The sequence below is a fragment of the Vicugna pacos genome, chromosome 6, assembly GCF_048564905.1.
Source record: "Vicugna pacos chromosome 6, VicPac4, whole genome shotgun sequence".
Lineage (NCBI taxonomy): Eukaryota > Metazoa > Chordata > Mammalia > Artiodactyla > Camelidae > Vicugna > Vicugna pacos.
Window position 1 is genome coordinate 9,018,431 of NC_132992.1, and position 21,098 is coordinate 9,039,528.

Genomic DNA, 21,098 nt, shown 5'->3' on the forward strand with positions numbered 1-21,098 from the left:
TCCTTCCCCCAAAGTCCCTGACAACCACCAATCTACTTTCTATCTCTATGGATTTGCCTACTCTGAACATTTCCTAGAAGTGGAATCATAATATTTGCCCTTTTGTGTATCAACATTTCATTCCTTTTTATGGCCAAATAATATTCCACTGTGTGTAGAGACCATATTTTGTGTCTCCATTCAGCAGTGGATGGACATTTGGGTAGTTTCCACCTTTCAGCTATTGTGAGTAATGCTGCCATGAATATTCTTGTACAGATTTTTGTGTGAACATCTGTTTTCAGTACTTTTGGATCTACACTTAGAGGTAGAACTGGTGAGTGACAAGGTAACTGTATGTTTAACCTTTTGAGGAGCAGCCAGGCTGTTTTCCATGCCAACTGCACCACCTTACATTCCTATCAGCAATATAAAAGAGTTTCAGATTTCTTCCCATCCTCACCAACACTTGTTATTGCCTGTCATTTTTATTTTAGCCACATAAGTAGGGTTGAAGTATTTCATTGTGGTTTCATGATTCGTGTTTCCCTGATGACTAATGATGTTAAGCATCTTTTCAGGTGCCTCTTTCCTGTTGCATGGTCAATTCAGCTCATGATCTCAACTGATCACACCCTGCTCCTATATTGCGATTCTTTCAGTTCCTGGTCAGTTGTAAATATCATGGGCATGCCCTCTATAGCCTATTCTCAAAAAAAAAAAAATTATTGATCGTCTTGGGACAGGTGGCAGGACCCTGCAGAATGCCACAAGGAATCTTTTAGGTTGGCCGTGAACCTCATTTAGTCATCTCTGAGCGAGAATGAATTCTTCTCTCCCTAGCTTGAACCCTAACCAGCTCCCTGCTCAGGGTGTAGGACTCTGTCATCGCCCTCTGCCCTGGGGCTGCTTCTCTGCCCCTCTGCACTTTCAGGAGGTGCTCCTTCAGCTGCCTGGGCCCCTTCTTCACCACACTTGCCAGCTAAGCTCCCAAACTATAAAGCCTCCAGACCACATCCATGGAGAGAAAACCGTGTCTGGCTTCTGGAGAAATACACCTCTCCTCCTGTTTGGTTGGCTTATTCCTTCCTAGGTTCATTCTCCCCAACCCAGGTGCGATGCTCAGGAAGGTGGGAAGACCCTTCCTGATCTCATTCTGGTTTTTGCTGCTTAAGTGACGGGGCACCTAAATACACAGACTCTCCAGCACCGGGCAGTGCAGCCGTGGTCCGACTGAGCAGCCAGAAGCAGGCTCAGTGACTGGGATGGATTTGTCTCCTGTTTTTAGTACCTTCATCTGAGCAGGGTTTTTTCAAAATGTGGTCTGTGGACTGCCTGCGTCACATGCACCTGGCGGGGAGGGGTGGTGAAAACTCCACATAACTAAAGCAGATTCTCTACGGGGTGGATCCTGAAAAACCCACATTTAGAATAAGCTCCTCAAGGATTCTTATTTACACTAAATTGTGAAAACCAGACACCTAGAGATATTATTAGGAATGTATTGCTAATCAACATACGTGTATTCATAGGGCTCTTTAGAAACTTACATTTTGGTCCAAGGTCGCACATCCTGTCATCAGTAGTGAGGACACAAACACAAGACTTTCATCTCCTCGTCTTGTATTCCTTCCCCCATGTATCAGCTGCCTCGCTTTTGCCTGTGGAAGCCTCGGGGCCAAAGCCTGATACACTGTCACCTACTTGACCCTAGAGAGCCCTGACACTTTCCTGGAAGGTGAGGGGCCCCTGGATCTCACTCCATCTGTTTAATTCTCTCTGCTGATTCCTTCCAGGACGTAGAATATATCCTAAGCTGCTGTAGGATAAATGTCCACATAACCCAGATATTAGCTAATATATGTCAACCATCTTTCACCACGTCACCCCCTAGCAAGCAGAAGGGATTGCATGCAAGTTTAAATAACTCTAGACCCAACACCAAGTCATATTGAGGTGGGAAGCCCCATAAAAAGACAGGCAGGACCCCCAGGCAGGGCCACTACTCTCCTGCCAGCACCATCCGGTTTCCTGGCCAGAGGCTCTCTCACTTTTTGCCTCTGAAATGGTTTACTTACCCCTAAAATTCGATTGGTTCCCCAAGCTCACTCCTGATTGGTTATTTCTCTCCCTCCTGATTGGTCCATTTCTACAAAGCTTGTTCCTAATTAGTCAACTTCTGTTATACCTCATTTGCATATGATGTTGCAAAGTGTAAACTGGCAGCCTATAAAAGCCGGTGTAAACCTACGGCTGGGGTCCAGAGCTTGGAGTGTTAACTCTTCTGGGCCTGGTGGCGTAATAAACCTGAGTTCTCCAACTGTCCAAGTGCTGCTTGGTCTCTCGTCTAGATCCAGGTTGCTGTCACAACTGAGCCAAACACCAAACTGTAACACCGAGCTATAACACTGAGCTGTAACACATTTTTCCGCAACATATCAGAGATCACTAGCTCACCTGTGATTGTCTGTCTTCAGTAGGGTGTCCACCTTGGTCCAATCAGCTGTGATCCGGGGTGTAAGCCCTGTGGGCAACAGATTGTGTGCAGGACCATTTCATTTAAAGAGTTGTGGGCAAAGAAGTCACCAAAAGTGACATTTCTAGAATTCCAGAAGGTGGCACAGTCACAGAACTCCTAAGTGTAAGTTTTATGGTAATGAGTGTTCCATATACATTAGTGTTGTTTGCTGATTTGCTGATGCTTCAGATAGAAACACCATCGACTCCTATACTTCAATACATGTTCAGTGATAATCATTTATTCAACAATACTTATTAATTACCTCTTAGCTACTGGTCTCTTTTCTAGGCATTAAAATAAATTTATAATTTGAGAGGGATTCAGGGCAGCAAGAGGCAGGGATCACCATGTAAAGGAAGAACTTCTTACCACCAACATGTGTTTTTCAGTCTGAGAATAATGAACTCCCATGAGGCTACCTACAACCGCCTACCACAGATAGTAGAGAACTACTAAAAGGAGGTGTCACAAAATCACCTGAGAAAGGTGACAGAAGGAGAGAGGAAAGAGAAGAGGGATTTTTTTTTTCAGGCTGAAATTAATGAGTTTAACACACTGATACTAAAGTGGTAACTTCTCTTTTCTCATTCTCCTTCCTCCCCCTCTGCAGCTTTAAAGGTCTGTGAGATGCAGACCTAAGTGAATCTGCAAAGGCAGGCTTGGACACAGGACTTTCTCCCCAGAAGCTTGGGGGATGGAGCATAGTTGCAGTGGGAAATACATTAGGCCTGGCATCAAAGAATGTGGGTGCCCAGGCTTGCTTTACCAGCCGAATGACCTTGACCAAACTTTCTTGAGATTTAGTTTCCCTATTTGTAAAATGGAAACGGTAATTTCTTTCATTAGGTTGTTGTCCAAATTAAATAAGATATGCAATTTTATTTATTTATTTTTGTTACCAAGTCCAAACTCGTTCTGCTCACTGCACTACAGGCCAATAAATTGGGAGATGAGGTGTTGGGGCAAGGAACAGCGACTTTATTCAGAAAGCCGGCAGACCAAGAAGATGGCAGACTAATGTCTTGGAGAACCATCTTGCTCCAGTCAGAGTACAGGCTCCTTTTATACCAAAAAATGGCGGGGGGGGGGCATAGTTGGTTGTTGCAAACTTCTTGCTATAGGAATTCTTTGTTCTTGCAGCCCTCCATGTGGGTAAGGCCATGGTGTCCCTGTAAACCTCCAACAAAACAAAGGTTATTTTCTGTTTTGCAACTTGCCATCTCTACATAAGTGCAGAAGAGCTAACATCCATAAAGGTCAGAGCCCCAAGAATAAGGTCTCCTGTATATTTCAGGCTAGAGGCAACATTGTTTTATAAAAGGTGCAGAGCTAGCAAGACTAAGCCTAGAAAACGGGGCACAGTGGTTAAAACTAAAGGGACAGATCCGATATAGATTCAGATGTGTTCTCCTCTATTACATTGGTTTTTTTGGAGGGGGAGGTAATTAGGTTTATTTATTTTTAGAGGAGGTACCAGGAATTGAACCCTGGACTTCCTGCATACTAAGCATGTAATCTACCACTTGAGCTATGCCCTCCCCCTGAGACATGCAATTTTAAGGTGTCTGTCACATAGACAATTTTAAAGTGTTTAGTGTTCAAGTAAGTTTAGTAACTTCGTTCTCCAGTGAAGACACCCAGATGGCCAACAGGCACATGAAAAGATGCTCATTATCGCTAATTATCAGAGAAATGCAAATGAAAACTACAATGAGTTATTTACCTCACACTGGTCAGAGTGGCCATCATTAAAAAGGCCACAAATGATAAATGCTGGAGAGGGTGTGGAGAAAGGGGAACCCTCGTACACTGCGAGTGGGAATGTAATTTAGTGCAGCCATTGTGGAAGGCAGTATGCAGATTCCTTAAAAAACTGAAAAGTAGATTTACCGTATGATTCAGCAGTCCCACTCCTGACATATATCTGGAGAAAACTAACTCAAGAAGATACATGCACTCCAATGTTCACAGAAGTACAATCTACAATAGCCAAGACATAGAAGCAACCTAAATGTCCATCAACAGTTGATTGGATAAAGAAGATGTGGTGTATATATCCATATATATATATATGTATATACACACACACACAGACACATACATACACACACTGGAATACTACTTAGCCATAAAAAAAGAATGAAATAACACCATTTGCAGCAAAGTGGATGGACCTGGAGATTGTCAATACTAAGTGAAGTAAGTCAGAAAGAGGAAAATAAATACCATATAATATTGCTTATATGTGGAATCTAAAAAAAATGACACAAATGAACTTATTTACAAAACAGAAACAGACTCACAGACATAGTAAACAAACTTGTGGTTAACATTGGGGAAAGGTGTGGAGGGATAAATTAGGAATTTGGGATTAACAGATACATACTACTATATACAAAATAGATAAACAACAAGGTCCTACTGTACAGCATAGGGAACTATGTTCAGTATCTTGTAATAACCTATAATGAAAAAGAATATATGTATAAATGTATAACTGAATCACTATGCTGTACACCAGAAACTAACACAACATTGTAAATCAATAATACTTCAATTAAAAAAAGATCTTACACACACAAAAATAAAATTAGTAACTTCGTTTTCTGTATCTAAGAATGAGAATAATAATAGTAACACAGGGGTGTTATGAGGGCTAAATATTTTAGGTAAAAATGTTTTGTAAATTACAAAGTCCTATCCATGTATCAGGTCATCATTATTTAAGAGATTTGAAAGTTAGGGTGGTGGTGGCAGGGCGTAGCTTTTTCTTCACTGCTTCTTAAAAATCTACCTTATTGTGCCATCTAGTGATAGACTTTATAGCGCTACAATTTCTATAATATGGAAAAAGCCCAAATGAGATTAAGCTGAAATGATTTCTTCTTGAGTCTTGTAAAGTCAGAGAAATCTATACCATCTGGTTTTCAGAATACCTGTTTAAGAGAGGTCTACAATAAATTTTATTTTTCACATTTCGCAAATAACAGATAAATGAGATAATGTACAAAAAGTCACTTCGCATAGAGTAAGTGCTCACGAAGTGACTAATGCAGTGGTCCCCCAAATTTTACCTTCCTTTTGGAATTTTACCCTCAAATACAGACCTGTTAGAAAGATTAGTTTTTTAAAAAGTCCATTAATTAAACAGTGAATTGATTTTACTTTTTATTGATCAAAGACCTTAGCCCATCTGGAACTTTTTTTTTTGAGATAGCTGTGTTCTTTTATTTCATAATAATGAAAATCCAAGATTTATGGATGTTAATATGATGTATATACGCCTTTTGGCTTTGGAGGGCACAGAGGTACTTCACTGAACTTATTACAAAGTATTGCTTTTAATTTATTATTTCTAAATAATATTCTGTTTGGACAATTCAGTTACTGAAAAAGAGAAGCCATATTTGACAAAAGCACATTGTTGTAACGTTTACCTTTGTTTTATTTTATTATTTATTTATTTATTTATTTAATGGAGGTATGGGGAATTGAACCCAGGACCTCGTGCATGCTAAGCATGCACTCTGCCACTGAATCATACCCTCTCCTTAGTGGTTGTAACATGCATAATGAAGTGAACTAAAGGAGACACTTGCAATGCGACCTACGCTGTCTCCATCAGTGACTCTCCCTAGTCCCTCCTGAAATTCTTCATGGTCTACCTAGAAAATGATAGTCCATCTGGAACTTAACTCGTGTTTCTAACTAGTATGGGCCAGGAAGCTGCACTACAGGAGTTGTGATAACCTGAGACAACAGAATGAAACCTGAAACTTGAGTTATTCCACGAGTCTTTTCTTGGTTAGCATCTGACTCGACGTAGACACTTTGAGATAGCTGGGGACATGTGACCATGCCTTCAAGGAGATCACAGTCTAGGGAGAGGATATACTGGATATTTTGAAATAAGCTAATTTACTAATTAATGTGTCATTTGCATGTTCTTGCCCTCCCCCTGCCCCCTGTTCTGAAGTGTCCATTTGCTGGAGAGGGAGTTTAGGCTGGTGACACCAGGAATGCCAATAGAAGGCAGTCCACATTCAGTTTTGAAACCCACAGTAGACAGCCTGAACACAGAAAGAGACAAATCTCAAAAGCCAGGCTTTGTCACGAGAGAAAGACTTTTCTGAATTTCTTTGTCTCCAAGGAGGAGCAGGGGCCATGGACTTTAGGCAGGTCATAAACCCAACCTGCCTCCGTGGTGCACATCGAGAGAGCACCCCCTCTGCTGCCAGGGGCTTAAGCGGGCGGAATGAAGGCGGTTCCAGACAGAAGCAGGGACAGAAAGCCCTGCCCTGTCTGTCACCCCAGTGGAGCCTGAGGAGGAGAGGGGAAAGCTAACAAACACGTCCTCTCTTTTCTCCTTCTTGGGATGAAAGCCAGAGGTGGAAAACTGGTCGAAACACCCAGATGGGTGTGAGGAAGCCAAGAACATTGTGGGGAGTGTGGAGAAGGCTGAGGTCTTAAGAAACTCAGCGTGTGGTCCTGTCGGACACAGTCTGGGCGGCGGCACTGCAGCTAGTGGACACGGGAGTTCCTGGCCGGATTCTGGCGTGCCCGGCTGAGGACCGGGGCGGTGCATAGACCATCAGCAGCCGGGACAGGGACAGAGGGACTGCTCTGTCCGGGACGTCTAGGCAGATACAGGGATCGATGTCTAGCACGATGTGGGGCACGCTCAAAACAGCATTAGCCCGTAGAGATGGTGTTGGCTCATGAGCAAGCACAAGCCAGCAAGTTCCAAATATCAATGCGAATGATCAATCAACAATCTATAATAGGAAGAGAAAAGTTTTATTCAGCCAAACTGAGGATTAAAGCCTGGGAGTGTAGTCTCCACCAAGGAAGAAAGTGGGGAGAAGCGTGGTTACGAGCACAGTTTGGTATCTTGTCAGAACAAAGAACATCACATATGGCAGGGTACATTCCCTCAGGGGTTCAGAAGAGAAGGATTTGCATGTACACAGCCGGTCAGCGTGACCTTGGCGTCTGGGAAGGGAACCTTAGCTTCGAAGGAGCACGAGCCTGGGCACCTTGGGTGGGTGGGTGTGCGTTCATCCTTGTCTTCACAGTGGGACGTCCTTTACTTCTGGATAACGCATTCTTTTCTTCACAGTTAAAGCAGCCAAAAAGACAGGCCATTCTCATTAACACAAATTCAAGCCAGATCATGGATGAGCCAGAATGACCTCCCCGCACCTCAATATGTGAATATTTCTTCCATCACAAAGAGCCACGCGGCACGGGAGGAAAAGCCTATGTGTGATGCGGAGGAGCTACGTGACAATCCCAGGTACAGTTTACCCTCCATTCACCCAGACGCCTCCCTAGGTATTTCAAACAGGGAATTTACTAGAGAGAACTGGTCATCCAGTATATGGAAACGGAGAAGCCAGTAGGGGTCAGTAAGGCATCCAGAGATCATAAAAGCAGGGGGGAAAAGCTACTGTGTAGCCAGAAGGACAACACATTAGCAGCTAGATAGACATGGGATGCCTAAATTGTAAATAGCGATATTTCATAAAAATAAGATGTCATGGGAGTGGGTATAGCTCAGTGGAAGAGCGTGTGCTTAGCACGCACAAGGTCCTGGGTTCAATCCCCAGTAACTCCATTTAAAAGTAAAAATAAATCGAACTGTAATAATTCTACCTAATAAAACTGAAAAAGGGAAAAAAACCCCTCTAATCAAAAATGAAAAAATAAACAAACAAAAACACTCTAATCCAAATAAATAAATAAATAAATAAACAAACATAATTATCTCTCCCCACAAAAAAATAAGTAAAGAAGATGGTAACTTCTTCCCCCAGAGATGTCAGCTCCCCCCTTATCTCTATCAAGACTTTGCTTCTCAGCAAGGTCTCCCCTGGGCATCCTCTGAACCGCATCTCCCTTCCTGGCACTCCCTACCCTCAGCGCCTGCTTTATCTTCCCCCAAAGCACTTACCATCAACTGACAGGCTCTGGATTTATTTGCTTGTTGACTTTCTCTCCCCATCCCCACCTCACGCTAGACCTAAAATCTGATGAAGGCAGACATTTGGGTCTGTATTCTTGGCTGCCACGTCCCAGCCGGTGCAGAGTCACCGTTACAGTGACTGCTTGTCTGTCACACTATTGGGCGGGCGCATCCGCAAAGCCCACTTCCAACTTGTCTGGTACTCGGTTTCCTGTTGCAGAAAATGAAAGTTGAGCTCAGCGATCTCTGAGGGGTCTTCCACAGAGGGGTATTCCTTGGTTCTAGGTTCTGCCTCCTGGAACATACTCCCTCTATGTGGAGTCTAAAAAAATGAAACAAACTTGTGCATGTAACGAGAAAGAAACAGACTCACAGATACAGAGAACAAAGTAGTAGGTACCCCAGTGGGGAGATGGAAGGGTGGGCAAGGTAGGGATGGGGCTTTAAGAGGTATAAACTCCTATGTATAAAATAAATAAGCTACAAGGATACCGTGTACAGCATGGGGAAATCTAGCTGGTATTTTATAATAACTATAAATGGAGTAAAATCTTTAAAAATTGTGAATCACTATGTTGTACACCTGAAACTAATCTATTATTGTAAATCAACTATACCTCAATTTAAAAAAAAAAAGCAGATTCCCTTTAAGTTTCTATTCCCTCGATGTCGGGACAACAAAGGACAGTGAATCTCCAAGGGCGGGCCACTTGGTGCGGGGGCGCTCTCCCGTGATGACAGCAGGTGATGAGAGCGTGCAAACATCTTCACTCCCTTCCATCCTGCTCCCCTGCCACTCCTCCTCCTCCGTGTCTCAAAGAGGAGTCAGATCTTTGAATTCTTGGTGTCCCCAACCTAGCTCCAAGAAGAACTGAGTCACAAGTTTGCAAATTAAACAAAACACAGCAGTTAGGGATAAAAACAGACCAGAAACCACCTAAAGCGATCTGACACCCCTGAGATAAGCTTATAACAATAACTGAGACCTTAATTTAGCTCCAAATTTCTAGACATTTCTACAATTAGGGGGAGGTGAGTGAGGACCTCACCACAAGTGCCAAATATAAAGAGAAGAGCAGCCAAAACCATCAACCATCAAGACAAATATTTCCATGAAATATTTCTAAAAATCCAAATTAACCAAAAAAACAAACCCTGATGATGCATGAAGCATCAAAAATTTAAACAAAATTACAGAAAACTTGTATTTGGGGCACACATTTTTCTTTTTGCCTCAGTTCCAAAGTAGCTGCACACAGCATGGTCAGATCTGTAAAAAGGCTTGATACTTTGTTCATTGTGCATTTTTTGGCATTAATTTTGACCTTTAAAAATATTGCATTAATGTATTATTTATCTTAATGAGAGTTTTGGGTGTACCTTTTAAATTTTCCACCTTGCCTCCCCTTCATTCCCAGTCCTGCCAGTCCGTCTCTCTAAGGGACATCAGAATCACTCGAGTCCCCTGGCCCGCACCCCTGCGGGGGATCCTCCACACATGGGGTGTCCTGGTGAGAACCTGGCAGGGGCGCAGCACACGGGCAGCTGCCCCCGCCCCTTGGCTGACATGTGTTGGCTTTTCCCCCTGAGTCTGGCATCAGCCTCCAGATCCTTCTCAATACAGTGCTCCAGGCAGAAATATCTGCTGATCAGAACTGGCAGAGGAGACAAAACCTCACAAGAACCTGGGAAACCATCTCTATTTGGGACAATTGACATAACATGGTAGGGATGAGGCTGGAGGGAAGTCCCAGCTCCAAAGCTCATTCCAGGCTGACAGATGAGGGTAAAGAGTTGTGGACAGAGCTGCCAGTTGAAAAGGTGAGGAAATTACTGCTCTACACCACAACTGTCCAATAGAACTTTCTGTGACAATAGAGATGTTCCACATCAGTACAGGACAATACTATCACAAACCACATGTGACTATTGAGCGTTCGAAATATGGCCAGTGCAACTGAGCGACTGAATTTGAACTGATTGCCTGCATAGAACGCACATCTTTCCTCAGTCCAGCCCAGCCACACACTGACTCTTCAGTCTGTACAAACAAGCCTCAAATGCCAGCCAGCCACTGGGGCCTGTTCTGGATCTCATGTCCAAACTTAAACTCTGAGCTCTGCACCCCCAGCCTCCAGGTCAACCTTTACCCCCTCCTAATGTGGAGCTCATCCTTCCCCCAGCTCTGACCTGCTCTCCAGGGGAAGCCACACCTGCTCCAGTGATGAGACTAACTAGCGTGAGGGTGTGCCTGGTCCTTCCCCACACTGGGGGCTGTCCCCATTCTGGTCCTGTCTACTTATTCCTTCATCCAGGCTCCACTGCTTACTTCCCTGCCTCAGGCTGGGACATCACTTTCTTTGGAGGTTAATCACCTCCCATACACAGTCCCAGCAGATACATGGGACACTCTGGATCAAAACATGGACCCCTGTATACTTTCTATGTCTCACCACCAATCTTTCCCCTCCCAAGCCCCACTTTTCACCACTCAATACCCAATATTGCATTAACTACTTCGGCATTTTGAAAATGACAGACTAGCTCCCTCTTTTAAATTATCATCTCCATTCTGCAGATGAGAAAACTGAGACTCCAAGAGGTTAAGAGAGCTGCTCAAGGTCACACAGGTATAAGAGAGCAGGGACAGAAAAACTCTACATAGTTTTGGTTGAATTTCTAGGATGTCCTGAGTGGTTTGTAGGTTTTGGGGGGTTTTTTTCAGGCTGAAAGCCCAGTGTGATGACCACAGTTTAGAAGGAGGTGTCTTTCCTATTCTGCTTTGTACTCACCCAGCACAGCCCCTCTCCCAGTGCGCAGAGCCACAGTCCACTACCTAGGACACCCAAGCACACACGATGAAACGCCTGTCACCTTCCAGTTCTGTGGCACCAGCTGACCGCAGCTCTGCTGATACAACCAGAGGAAGACATCTGACCCAAGCAAAGCTAATAAGACTGCCTCTCTTAGGTATTTGGAAACAGGGCATTTAAAATGCAAAAGAACTCAGATGTCCAGACCGCAAGTTCACACAGAGATGGGCCTGGAGTCGGTGGCCTGGGAAGCCCGAGTTATGTGGGAGGCAAGGATGTGTCTTTAGAGGTAGGGTGTACTGGTTAGGTGGCCAGACTGCAGAAGTAGGGTGTGCAGTTTGAATCATGGCTGCCACTTGCAAGCTGCAGGATTTGCGGCAAGTTGCTTAACCTTTACATGACTCAGTTTTCTCATCCGTAAAATGGGCAAATGTATAGTACCTACCTCGTTATCATGAATGGAGTTCACACACACCTAGGTCCAGCATGGGCACGCAGAGCACACTAGAGGCTGCCAGCTGCTGTTATTCCAGAGGCGAGAAGGTGCCCGTAGCCCCGGAGACTGCCGGACGGAGCAGCTCCCCGTGACTCTCCAGCTGCCAGCAGGTCTGCCTGGACGCAGAGCACTTGAGTGCAACCACCAAAGGGTTTCCACGGAAAGGTAAGAGGAACTAAATTTTCGCTTCACACTGAATGACTCAAATTTAAAAATCATCTACCACAGTGTTTTGGCAGTTTTATTCTTTTTATTGCAAATTTCTGGTAAAGGAAAGAACAGGGAAGCTGATTCTCATTTCAACTTTGGTGATAAGAGTACGCTGTCGACTGGGGGGCTCACAACACGTGAGTCACCCTGGGGGGGTGGCGCCTCTGACACATGCTGCCGCCTGCGTCCCCTCCTGGAGGTTCCAACTTCGCTGGACCAGGGGGTAGCCCGGGCGGCGGCAGCTTTTTGCACTTCCCGGGAGATTCCAACTTGCAGCCAGGGTGGAAGACCCACCAGAGCTCCGACGTGGGGTTGGCAGCATCGGAAGCGTCTCAGCGGTTCAGCAGGCAGCTGAGCATGACCCACTCCTGTCACCCTGGACCCGAGTCCAGCCGGTGTCCTCCTCCCAGGTGTGACAGGTGCCGACTCTTCCTCCTTGGAGGCCCCAGAAGAGAGAGACGCTGGAGGGGCCGTGAGTCTCTGGGCTGTGGTTTGTGCTTAAACGTGGAGAACTGTGCTAAACACGGTTCCTCTATCACGAAAAGAAACTCACTTTCTGATTGCTAAAGAACATTCACCTCTTTGTTTTTTCATTAAGTGGGAACAGTCTTCCTATATAAAGATGCAAAGATTCGTGACAAAATAAGGAAATATGTGTTGGGTGACGTGTTCCTTATATGACTTCTCAGGTCCAAATTAAAAAACATTTTTTTTTGTCAAGCCAGTGAGGGTAAACGCTTATGTACTTCAGCAGCACAATTCACATGGGTAAACAGTAACAGCCAGTCAGGGATTTCATGTACAATTTATCCTGAAATAAAAAATGCCTTAATTTTCCTGAGTCCTTGGCAGACAAAAAAAAAATGTTTTTAAAATTTTCAAAGTATTCCTGTTTTCTTTTTCCCTGGGCACCCTCACAGTCTAGAACGGTGTGTCTCACTCTCAGTTTTTACGTACATAGGTGAACACGCAGCGCTGGTGCCAATCTTCAATGACTGATCAAATGTGGAGATTAAAAATAAAACACCCATCATCTACGAAGTTGCTCAAAATGACAGTTTCTTGACGTTATTATAAATGCAGTTATCAGTCTGAGTCCCTGGCCAATACAAAAGTATGAATTTCTATTCCGTTAATAATAGTGAATGGTTAATGCCTTAACTGATAAAAGTCTTAGAACATTTAAAAAATACATAGGATCCGATTTTTACATCATAATTCTGATGTGTCATCATGCCTTCTATTTTGTCTGTAAACCTTTTACAGGGTACAGTGCATTGACTGGTAAAACCAAGGCACAAGGATACAGTCACAATAAGTGTATATAAATCTTAGCACTTTGTAGCAATTTTGGAAAAATTTAGAGAGGAGCTCCGAAAGCCTGAAAAATTCTCACATCCTATTATGATGAATTGAAAGTGTAATAAACAGGCTATTAACCACAATTCCATTACTGAATATATGGCTGTCACTGTACAGGCTGTGGATAGTTGAAAAAAGTTGTTCATATTAAAACCTGTTACAACTAGGTGGTCGATGTAGATACTGTGCCTTGTGTGATTTAGATAACTGTATTAAGTTTCCATTTTAATTTGTAATCTACATGGCAGTTATCAACTTTTAAACTATTTTCACTGCACACACGGTGGGGTTTTTTTCCCCCTAAATGTTAAATCCCATCCCCCTACAAAAGACAGATTTACAAGAAGATAACCAATATAAGAAATGCACAGACAACAATAATAAAATCCAACTATGGACTCAACTCAAAGGTTGAATTCTAGTCTATCAGGGCATTCTCTTAATTTAGGGTGAGGAGCGACACGCCCCTGTGACAACTCATTAGTTTCTTAATGTAAAAAAATCACCATGACATTTTTCAAAATAGTAAAGTCTTAGAGCATCAAGCACTGAAGGAAAATTGTTTCAAGTCTTTTCATTCATAAAATGAAGGGGACAAAAGCCTTTCAAAACCCAGGGCAAGGAAGATATTCCATTGAATTTAGATAAGTGGAATAAAGTGGTAAAAATTGTACTTAATACTTTTAAAGAGTGTTTTCAAGACTCAAGGTAAACATTGAGACTCACGAAAACACATTTCTTGGCACATGCACGCCATGAACGGAACAATCCTGAATGCAGCGACAGCCTGGCTACAGGAGGTATCCAGCTCCAGCCCCACGGGCACAACCACTTTTGAGGTCCGTGTCCCAGGTCCCTTCACATGGGAGCTTCCGGCTTCTGCATCTGTTGGATTTGCTTCTGTAACTGGTCCTTGTCCAGCTTCATCTTAGCTTCGAGAACTTGCCTGAGGGATCCTATGCTTTCATAGATGGCTGTAAACCCTTTAAGAAGAGAGAAATTTCACAAGAGTTAATATTTTCTTAAAAAATGCTGTATCAAATCCTGTAGCATATAGTAATCGTTGATTTGGGCAAAAGCTGTCAATAGACACTAACACTAATGGATTAAAAGTTTAATGGGAAACAGGAGCGTTACATGGTTTCATAGTATCTCCCTACAGATATAAAGGGAAAGAGGACATATTACAGTGGAGAAATCTGACAGACACATCTTTAACCAAGAGATCAAAGCTAACTTCACCAACTGTGGGAAAAACCAGCATCATATACCCCCTGGTAAGATACCCCAGGAAGGACAGATCAGTTCTGTGGCACGTCTGTCCAAAATGCACAACCAGAATCTAATTAAGAGGAAGCAAAACAGAACCAGACTGTAGGACATGCCACAAAATGCTGGCCTGTGTTCTTTAATGATGTCCACATCACTGCAGAACTGATTGAGACTCAAAGAGACTAAATAAAGAAACATGATAACGAAATACGATGTGTGACTCTGGATTAGAACCTGGACTGAGGAAGGTTTGCTGGGAAGGAAACAATGGTCAAATGTGAAAATTGATTACTGAAAGATGTTTCATCGGTATTACTTTGTACTATAGTTCTTTAAGAGAATGTCCTTGTTCTTAGTGTATATATATTGAAATAATAAAAAAGAAAAAGCATCCTGACTTCTGCAACTTAACTTACTCCCAAATGACTCAGGAAAAAAATTATATTCATACACAACACCACACATACACACACACAAAGCAGATTTCCAAAATGTTAACAATTGGTGACTCTAAGTGAAACATATGTAGGGTTTTTGGACTAGACTTACAGTTTTTCTAAATTTGCAATTATTTCAAAATAAAAAGCTAAAAATAGGAAAAATTCCCCATCAAAAGGTCACTTCATATTTTTCTGTATTCCTATTGGTTTTTAAAATAAATGCCAAAAAGACCTCATCTTCATTAGTAAATTTAGAATTTTCTCTCAGAAAATTTTCTTTATATAACAGTTCATGAAAAAAGAGGTATAAAAATTACTCATTAAAAATAATGTTCTAAAAAATAAAAATAATGTTCTTACTGAATGGAAAGATACACCATACTATCAAATAAAAGGGTAGGTTATAGATCAGCACGTATTCCATGAGCTTTCATTTGAAAAAGCATTATATATATATAATATATAATATATAATATGTGTATATATATATAATATATATATCCTATATGTATAGAAAGATATACACAAAAATGACCTCTGGGTGATAGAAGGTTTTTTTTTTTAACATTTTGTGCTTTATAATTCTCCATTAAGAAGTGTATTATTTTTATAAATATTTTGAATTTTAAAAGGCTCATATGTATTTCTTATTAGGTACTAAATATTAACAATCTTAGTAAGAAGCTGTATAGCTGATAGTAAATCTGCTCAGAAAATGATGCAAAGTTAACCATCGATGAAATATTCGAATACCATATTTGAATAGCACAAAAGACCGAGAAAGAAAATTCATTTTTATCTTCACAAGTTCTCCAACTCATAAATAAAATTGAGGCTTCTCCTTAAATAAAATAGTTTTTGGGATAGCAAAATCATCCTTGGGACAGCAACCTACTTTTGTTTCCATGTGGCCAAAATATAACATTTCCATGAAGAAAATTCACAGAATCACAGAATTTAAAGGGGTTAGGAGATCATTTAGTCCTCCCTTCCACACTACCAGACTGTCTTCTCTTTCCTAATCACGATCAACCAGACTCCACTTGAATACTTCAGTAAAGGGCTTGGCAGGGTGAGGGGGTTACAGCTCAAGTGGTAGAGCACATACTCGACCAGTACCTCCATTAAAAATAAATAAACAAATAAACCTAATTACACCCCCCCCAAAAAAGGGCTCTTGGGCTCACAAACCACCAGTGTCTTTCTAAGACCATTCACTGTTGATGCTTCTGCTTCATACTGGGTTAAAATCTGCCTTCAAGTAACTTCCTGTTACTGGTCCCATTTCTGTATTCCTGGGCTCAGAGTGTAAATCCAATCCCTTCTTTATCTGACAGCACTTCAGAACCTGAAATCAGCTCTGATGTTTTCAAACAAGTGTGAATGAATGGGCCCCGTGGACTGCTGAGTAGAGAAGAATCATTCATTGCGGCGGTGGGACACAGCCAGCAGTGAAAAATGAGCCTTCAGAGGCCCCTCAAAGACAGGTGCTTATTCCCGAGACGTGCTGACCTTGGCTAGGACCAGAGAAGACTCTGCAGATAGCACTAAAGAGAAAGCACATCAGTTGAAAGCTAAGCGACTTTAGTTCAGTCTGCCTGTCTCTCGAGGTGTATCCATTTTCGTGTACTTGGAGTTGAAACTTTTTTTTTTACTAAAGTTTAGTTGATTTACAATGTTGTGTTAGTTTCTGGTATACAGCATAGTGAGTCAGTTACACATACGTATACGTATCCTTTTTCACACTGTTTTTCATTATAGGTTATTATAAGCTATTGAATACAGTTCTCTGTGCGACACAGCAGGATTCTGCTCTTTACCTAGCCTGTACAGAGTAGTCTGTATCTGCTATTCCCTGAAACAGCATTTTAGCTCAATACAGCACAGCCACTTAGAAAATCACCTCAGGGCATTTCACCAGCCAGGCTCGCAGGCAGCTGTAGGAGATACTAATTAATTGGCTTTTCAATGAAACAGGAAATGAACCACGAGCACCGCGCCCTTGCTGGCCTACCCGCGTCAACCTCCGCTTTCATCTCCTTCATGTCCTCGTTCAGCTGTAGCTCCAGCTTGCTGATGCGCCCGTGCACCTTGTCTTCTTCCTGCTTTGCCCTCTGCCCCTCCACGTTCTTCTTTTGACTCTCTTCTATTTTGTCCAGTCTGGCTGACATCTGGCTGAGCTTCTTCTCCATGTCCCTTTCGCTGGCTCCCTGAGATCCATGATAAGAACGGCACTTGATTATTCCAAAGAGTCTGTATTGCATTCGCATCAGTCATAGTATCATTTAACAACAATCTGCAGGGAACAGAATCGCAAAGGTTGCTTGTTGCTCACCCCAGCATCCAGCCTCCCCTTGTTCCGTAACAGACCCCCAGTGTTCAGCTGGGTATAAGGTCACCCAGGATAAAGACTACCTTTTCTATTGTCTCCTGAGTTGGCTGTGGCCATATGATTAAGTTCTGGCCAGTGAGATGGAAGTACAAACATATGCACAGCTTCCCAGAAAAGTTAAAAAAGTAGCTGAGGCATAGCCTTGCCTCTTTTTTCTTCCTTCTGTTCCTGGAATTCAGATGTAATGGCTGGAGCTCTAGCAGCCATCTTGAACTATGAGCACAAGGGTCACTGTAGGTCTGGCAGAGAGTTACGCCAGAAAGATCATGGGCCACTTAGGACTGACAAGCTGCCACAACAGCCCTGCAATCCCTACACCCAGACTATTTTTATATGAAAGATTAGTAAGCTTCTACCATATTAAAGCCACCATTATCCTGGAGTTCACTGTTAGTTATTAAACCCATCTACATGAAACAATAGTGATCCAGAGATCCAGAAGTCTACAATGTATTATTATGAATCCAAGTAAATCAACCAGTAGATCTGATTAAAAAAATGTGGGGACACAAATATTTGAAATAGGATATTTTCTTTCCTTTCCTCGTCACCATGCTTGGTTTTTATGGGCATCTTGGGCCTTAGGCAAGCTTTAGAGGCCAGGACTACAAACACAAAGCTGTAAGTGGGCTACAGCATGACAAAACTCTCTTGCTGTGTTCAGTGCAGAGTCTGCAATTCAACAGCTCGGCACTGAGAGAGAGAGAGCAGAGTCAGAGATGCAATCTGCACCAGTCACTGATGCTCCATCAAAGTCCCAGGGGAGGAAGCAGTGCAAGAAAACAGGAGGGAAAGGGCAATGGTCAGGCTAGAATACCAAACCAAGAAACATCTGTGTCTCAAGCATATATGCAAGGCTTTCTTGATACGGTTTCTGAGTAGTTCTGTGGGAGAGCGGGGTGAAGAGAAAGGTGAAGAAGAAAATGATGGATTCTGTTTATAGGTTACATTTTGACATCTCACACTGGCATTATAGCGTGAGGAGGGGCCTGGAGGAAGAAATCCAGTCAACACTTTTTACCAGATCATGAAATTAAAAGAAACTAAGATGTAAGTTTCTAATTGTTAGTTTTAGTCTTGACTTAGGCTCCTCTTAGCTCAAAGTATTGACACTGTCTACTTAGCCTTTGTTAACCAAAACCAGTCAAAGTGCTCCATCTCTAAATGTAGCAAACACAAAGACTCAACACGAACCATGGAGATAGATTCTAAGGCAAGAAACAACTGAACAGCTTAACATAGGTGTGAAATAAATGAATGGTAATTTACTACGTAGTATTCCAGCACGGCAGGTCCCACCGAAGGACTTTACTCTGTTATTGCTATACCTACACAGTTTTCCTTAACAACCAAGGAAAGCTGATCGATTTTCTGTAAAAGTTCTTTTTCTATCCGTTCTTGTTCCTGTTGCAACCAATTCCGTGCAGATAAAATCTGGTTACTGAGTTCCTCAACTGTACCTTTAAATCTAAAAGAAGAAAGCAAGTTAGAGGTAAAACAATTTTAAAACGACATCAAATAACTTCAGTCTCTATCAAATCCCTCGTAAGTGTGTCAGCATTCAGTTCAGCTCACTCAGGATTATATGCTTACCTATTTCTCAGAATTGCATTTAGCACTAAACTGGGAAGGGAAGAGGGAGGGAGACTATAAGGGAAAAGCACCTGGTCATACTTCCTCCCCATGCAGAGACAGCAATGTGTGGGCACTGGGGTGTCACACGGTGATGCAGAGCCAGGCCAGGTGCTCATCTTTGCAGTTCAGAGGGTCCAAGTGCTGCTGGCTTAGGGGACACAGTATCCTGACTCCCCCTCCAGGCTCCCCTCCTGCCCTGGGCTTTTCCTCCGAACAGGAGCCTGGTTTCCTTTCTCTCTAATGTTCTCCAAACTGCTCTTGCCCCACACAGATATTTCTTAATTTAAATCAAAGAGAAAATTAAGAGGAAAAAACCCGCAACCCAATCTTCCATTCCTATAGTCCTCTCCCTTCCTAAATACCTTAAAATAAATCCCATGCTTGCTGCCCTTTTAAAGTATTTTTATTGTGAAACATAATAAAGGTACAAAAGAATATATATGGCTTAAAATAAAACGAACACGCACTGTGGTAGACGTCCCTAATTACCTGCACTATCTGCTCTCCTCTTCTTCCCTATTAAGAAACCTTCAAATGTGAACTGGGTCCACGGCTGCCTAGCCAAGACTACCTTTCCCAGCCTCTCTGGCAGCTCGGTGTGGCCATATAACTAAGTCGGGCAACGGAACACATGGAGAAGTGATACGTAAACTTCCTGGTCAGATCGTCAAAAACAAGGCTTCTCAGCTTTACCTGGACGGGAGGGCAAGCCAGCAGCCCCGCCCAACTGCTGAACTCCGCCCGCAGCCCCACCTGACCAGGGAGACTGACCACGCAGCGCAGCAGCTTTACTGAATTCATTTATTCTAACAGTTTTTTTGGTGGAGCCTGTAGGGTTTTCTCTATATAAGAGTGTACCATCTGCAAACAGGGATAACTGCCTCTTTTTTTTCTGGTTTGGAAGACTTTTTCTTTTTTTTCTTTTCTTTTTCGTTTTGTCTCATTGCTCTGGCTAGGACTTCCAGCACGATGTTGAACAGCAGTGGTGAGAGTGGGCATCCTTGCCTTGTTTCTGATCTTAGAGGAAAAGCTTTCAGAATTTCATCGCTGAGCGTGATACTAGCCATGGGCTTGTCATATATGGCCTTTATTATGTTGGGGTACAGCCCTTTTATACTCAAACTGCTAAGACTTCTACTATAACGTTGAATTTTGTCAAATGCTTTCTTCCAAATCTACTGAGATGATCACGTGATTTTTATCCTTCATTCTGTTAATGTGATGCATCACATTGATTGATTTGTGTCCACTGACCCACGCCTGCATCCCAGGGATAAATCCCATTTGGTTTGTATGACCCTTTTAATGTGCTGTTGAATTCGGTTTGCTAGCATTCTGTGGAGATTCTTACATCTATGTTCTCAGAGATACTGGCCAGTAATTTTCTTGTAGTGTCTGTATCTGGCTTTGGTATCAGGGTGATGCTGCACTTACGAAATGAGTTTGGAAGTGTTCCTTTCCCTTCAACCTTTAGGAAGAATTTGAGAATGACTGGCATTAATTCTTTAAATGCCTGTTAGAATTCACCCGTGAAGCCACTTGGTCCTGGTTTTTGATCACTGATTCAATCTCCTTACTCATTATTGGTGTGTTCAGATTTCCTATGTCTTCATGATTCAGTCTTAGCAGGTTGTTTCCAGGAATGTATCCATTTCTTCTAAGTTATCCAATTTGTTGGCATACAATTACTCATAGTAGCCTCTCACGATCCTCTGTATTCCTGTGGTGTCAGTTGGGGCACCTCTTCGATCATTTATAATTTTATTTATTTGCCTCCTTTTTGTCTTGGTCAGTGTAGCTAAAGTTTTGTCTATTTAAATTTATCAAATAGTTTTGTTGATTTTTCCCCCAATTGTTTCTATTCTCTATTTAATTGATTTCTGGGCTAATCTTTATTATTTACCTTCTTCCTGCTATTTTTTGGGCTTAGTTCTTTTTCTAATTTCTTGAGTACAAAGTTAGGTTGTTTAGTCCACATCTTTCTTTTTTCTTAATATAAGTGTTTATCACTGT

General features: G+C 42.4%; 1 protein-coding gene across 2 annotated transcripts in view; it reads right to left on the reverse strand.

The window, feature by feature from the left end:
• Nucleotides 1-12,014: 12,014 nt before the first annotated feature.
• FAM81A (family with sequence similarity 81 member A) overlaps nucleotides 12,015-21,098 on the reverse strand; it is a 55,226-nt gene continuing 46,142 nt past the window's right edge. For both annotated transcript variants that reach the window (XM_072962324.1, XM_072962325.1), the window contains 3 exons: nucleotides 18,783-18,918; nucleotides 17,073-17,268; nucleotides 12,015-14,329 (listed from right to left, as the gene is read on the reverse strand). In XM_072962324.1, the coding sequence (XP_072818425.1) occupies nucleotides 14,205-14,329; nucleotides 17,073-17,268; nucleotides 18,783-18,918 (457 nt within the window). In that variant the 3' untranslated portion in view covers nucleotides 12,015-14,204. The remainder of the gene's footprint in view (nucleotides 14,330-17,072; nucleotides 17,269-18,782; nucleotides 18,919-21,098) is intronic.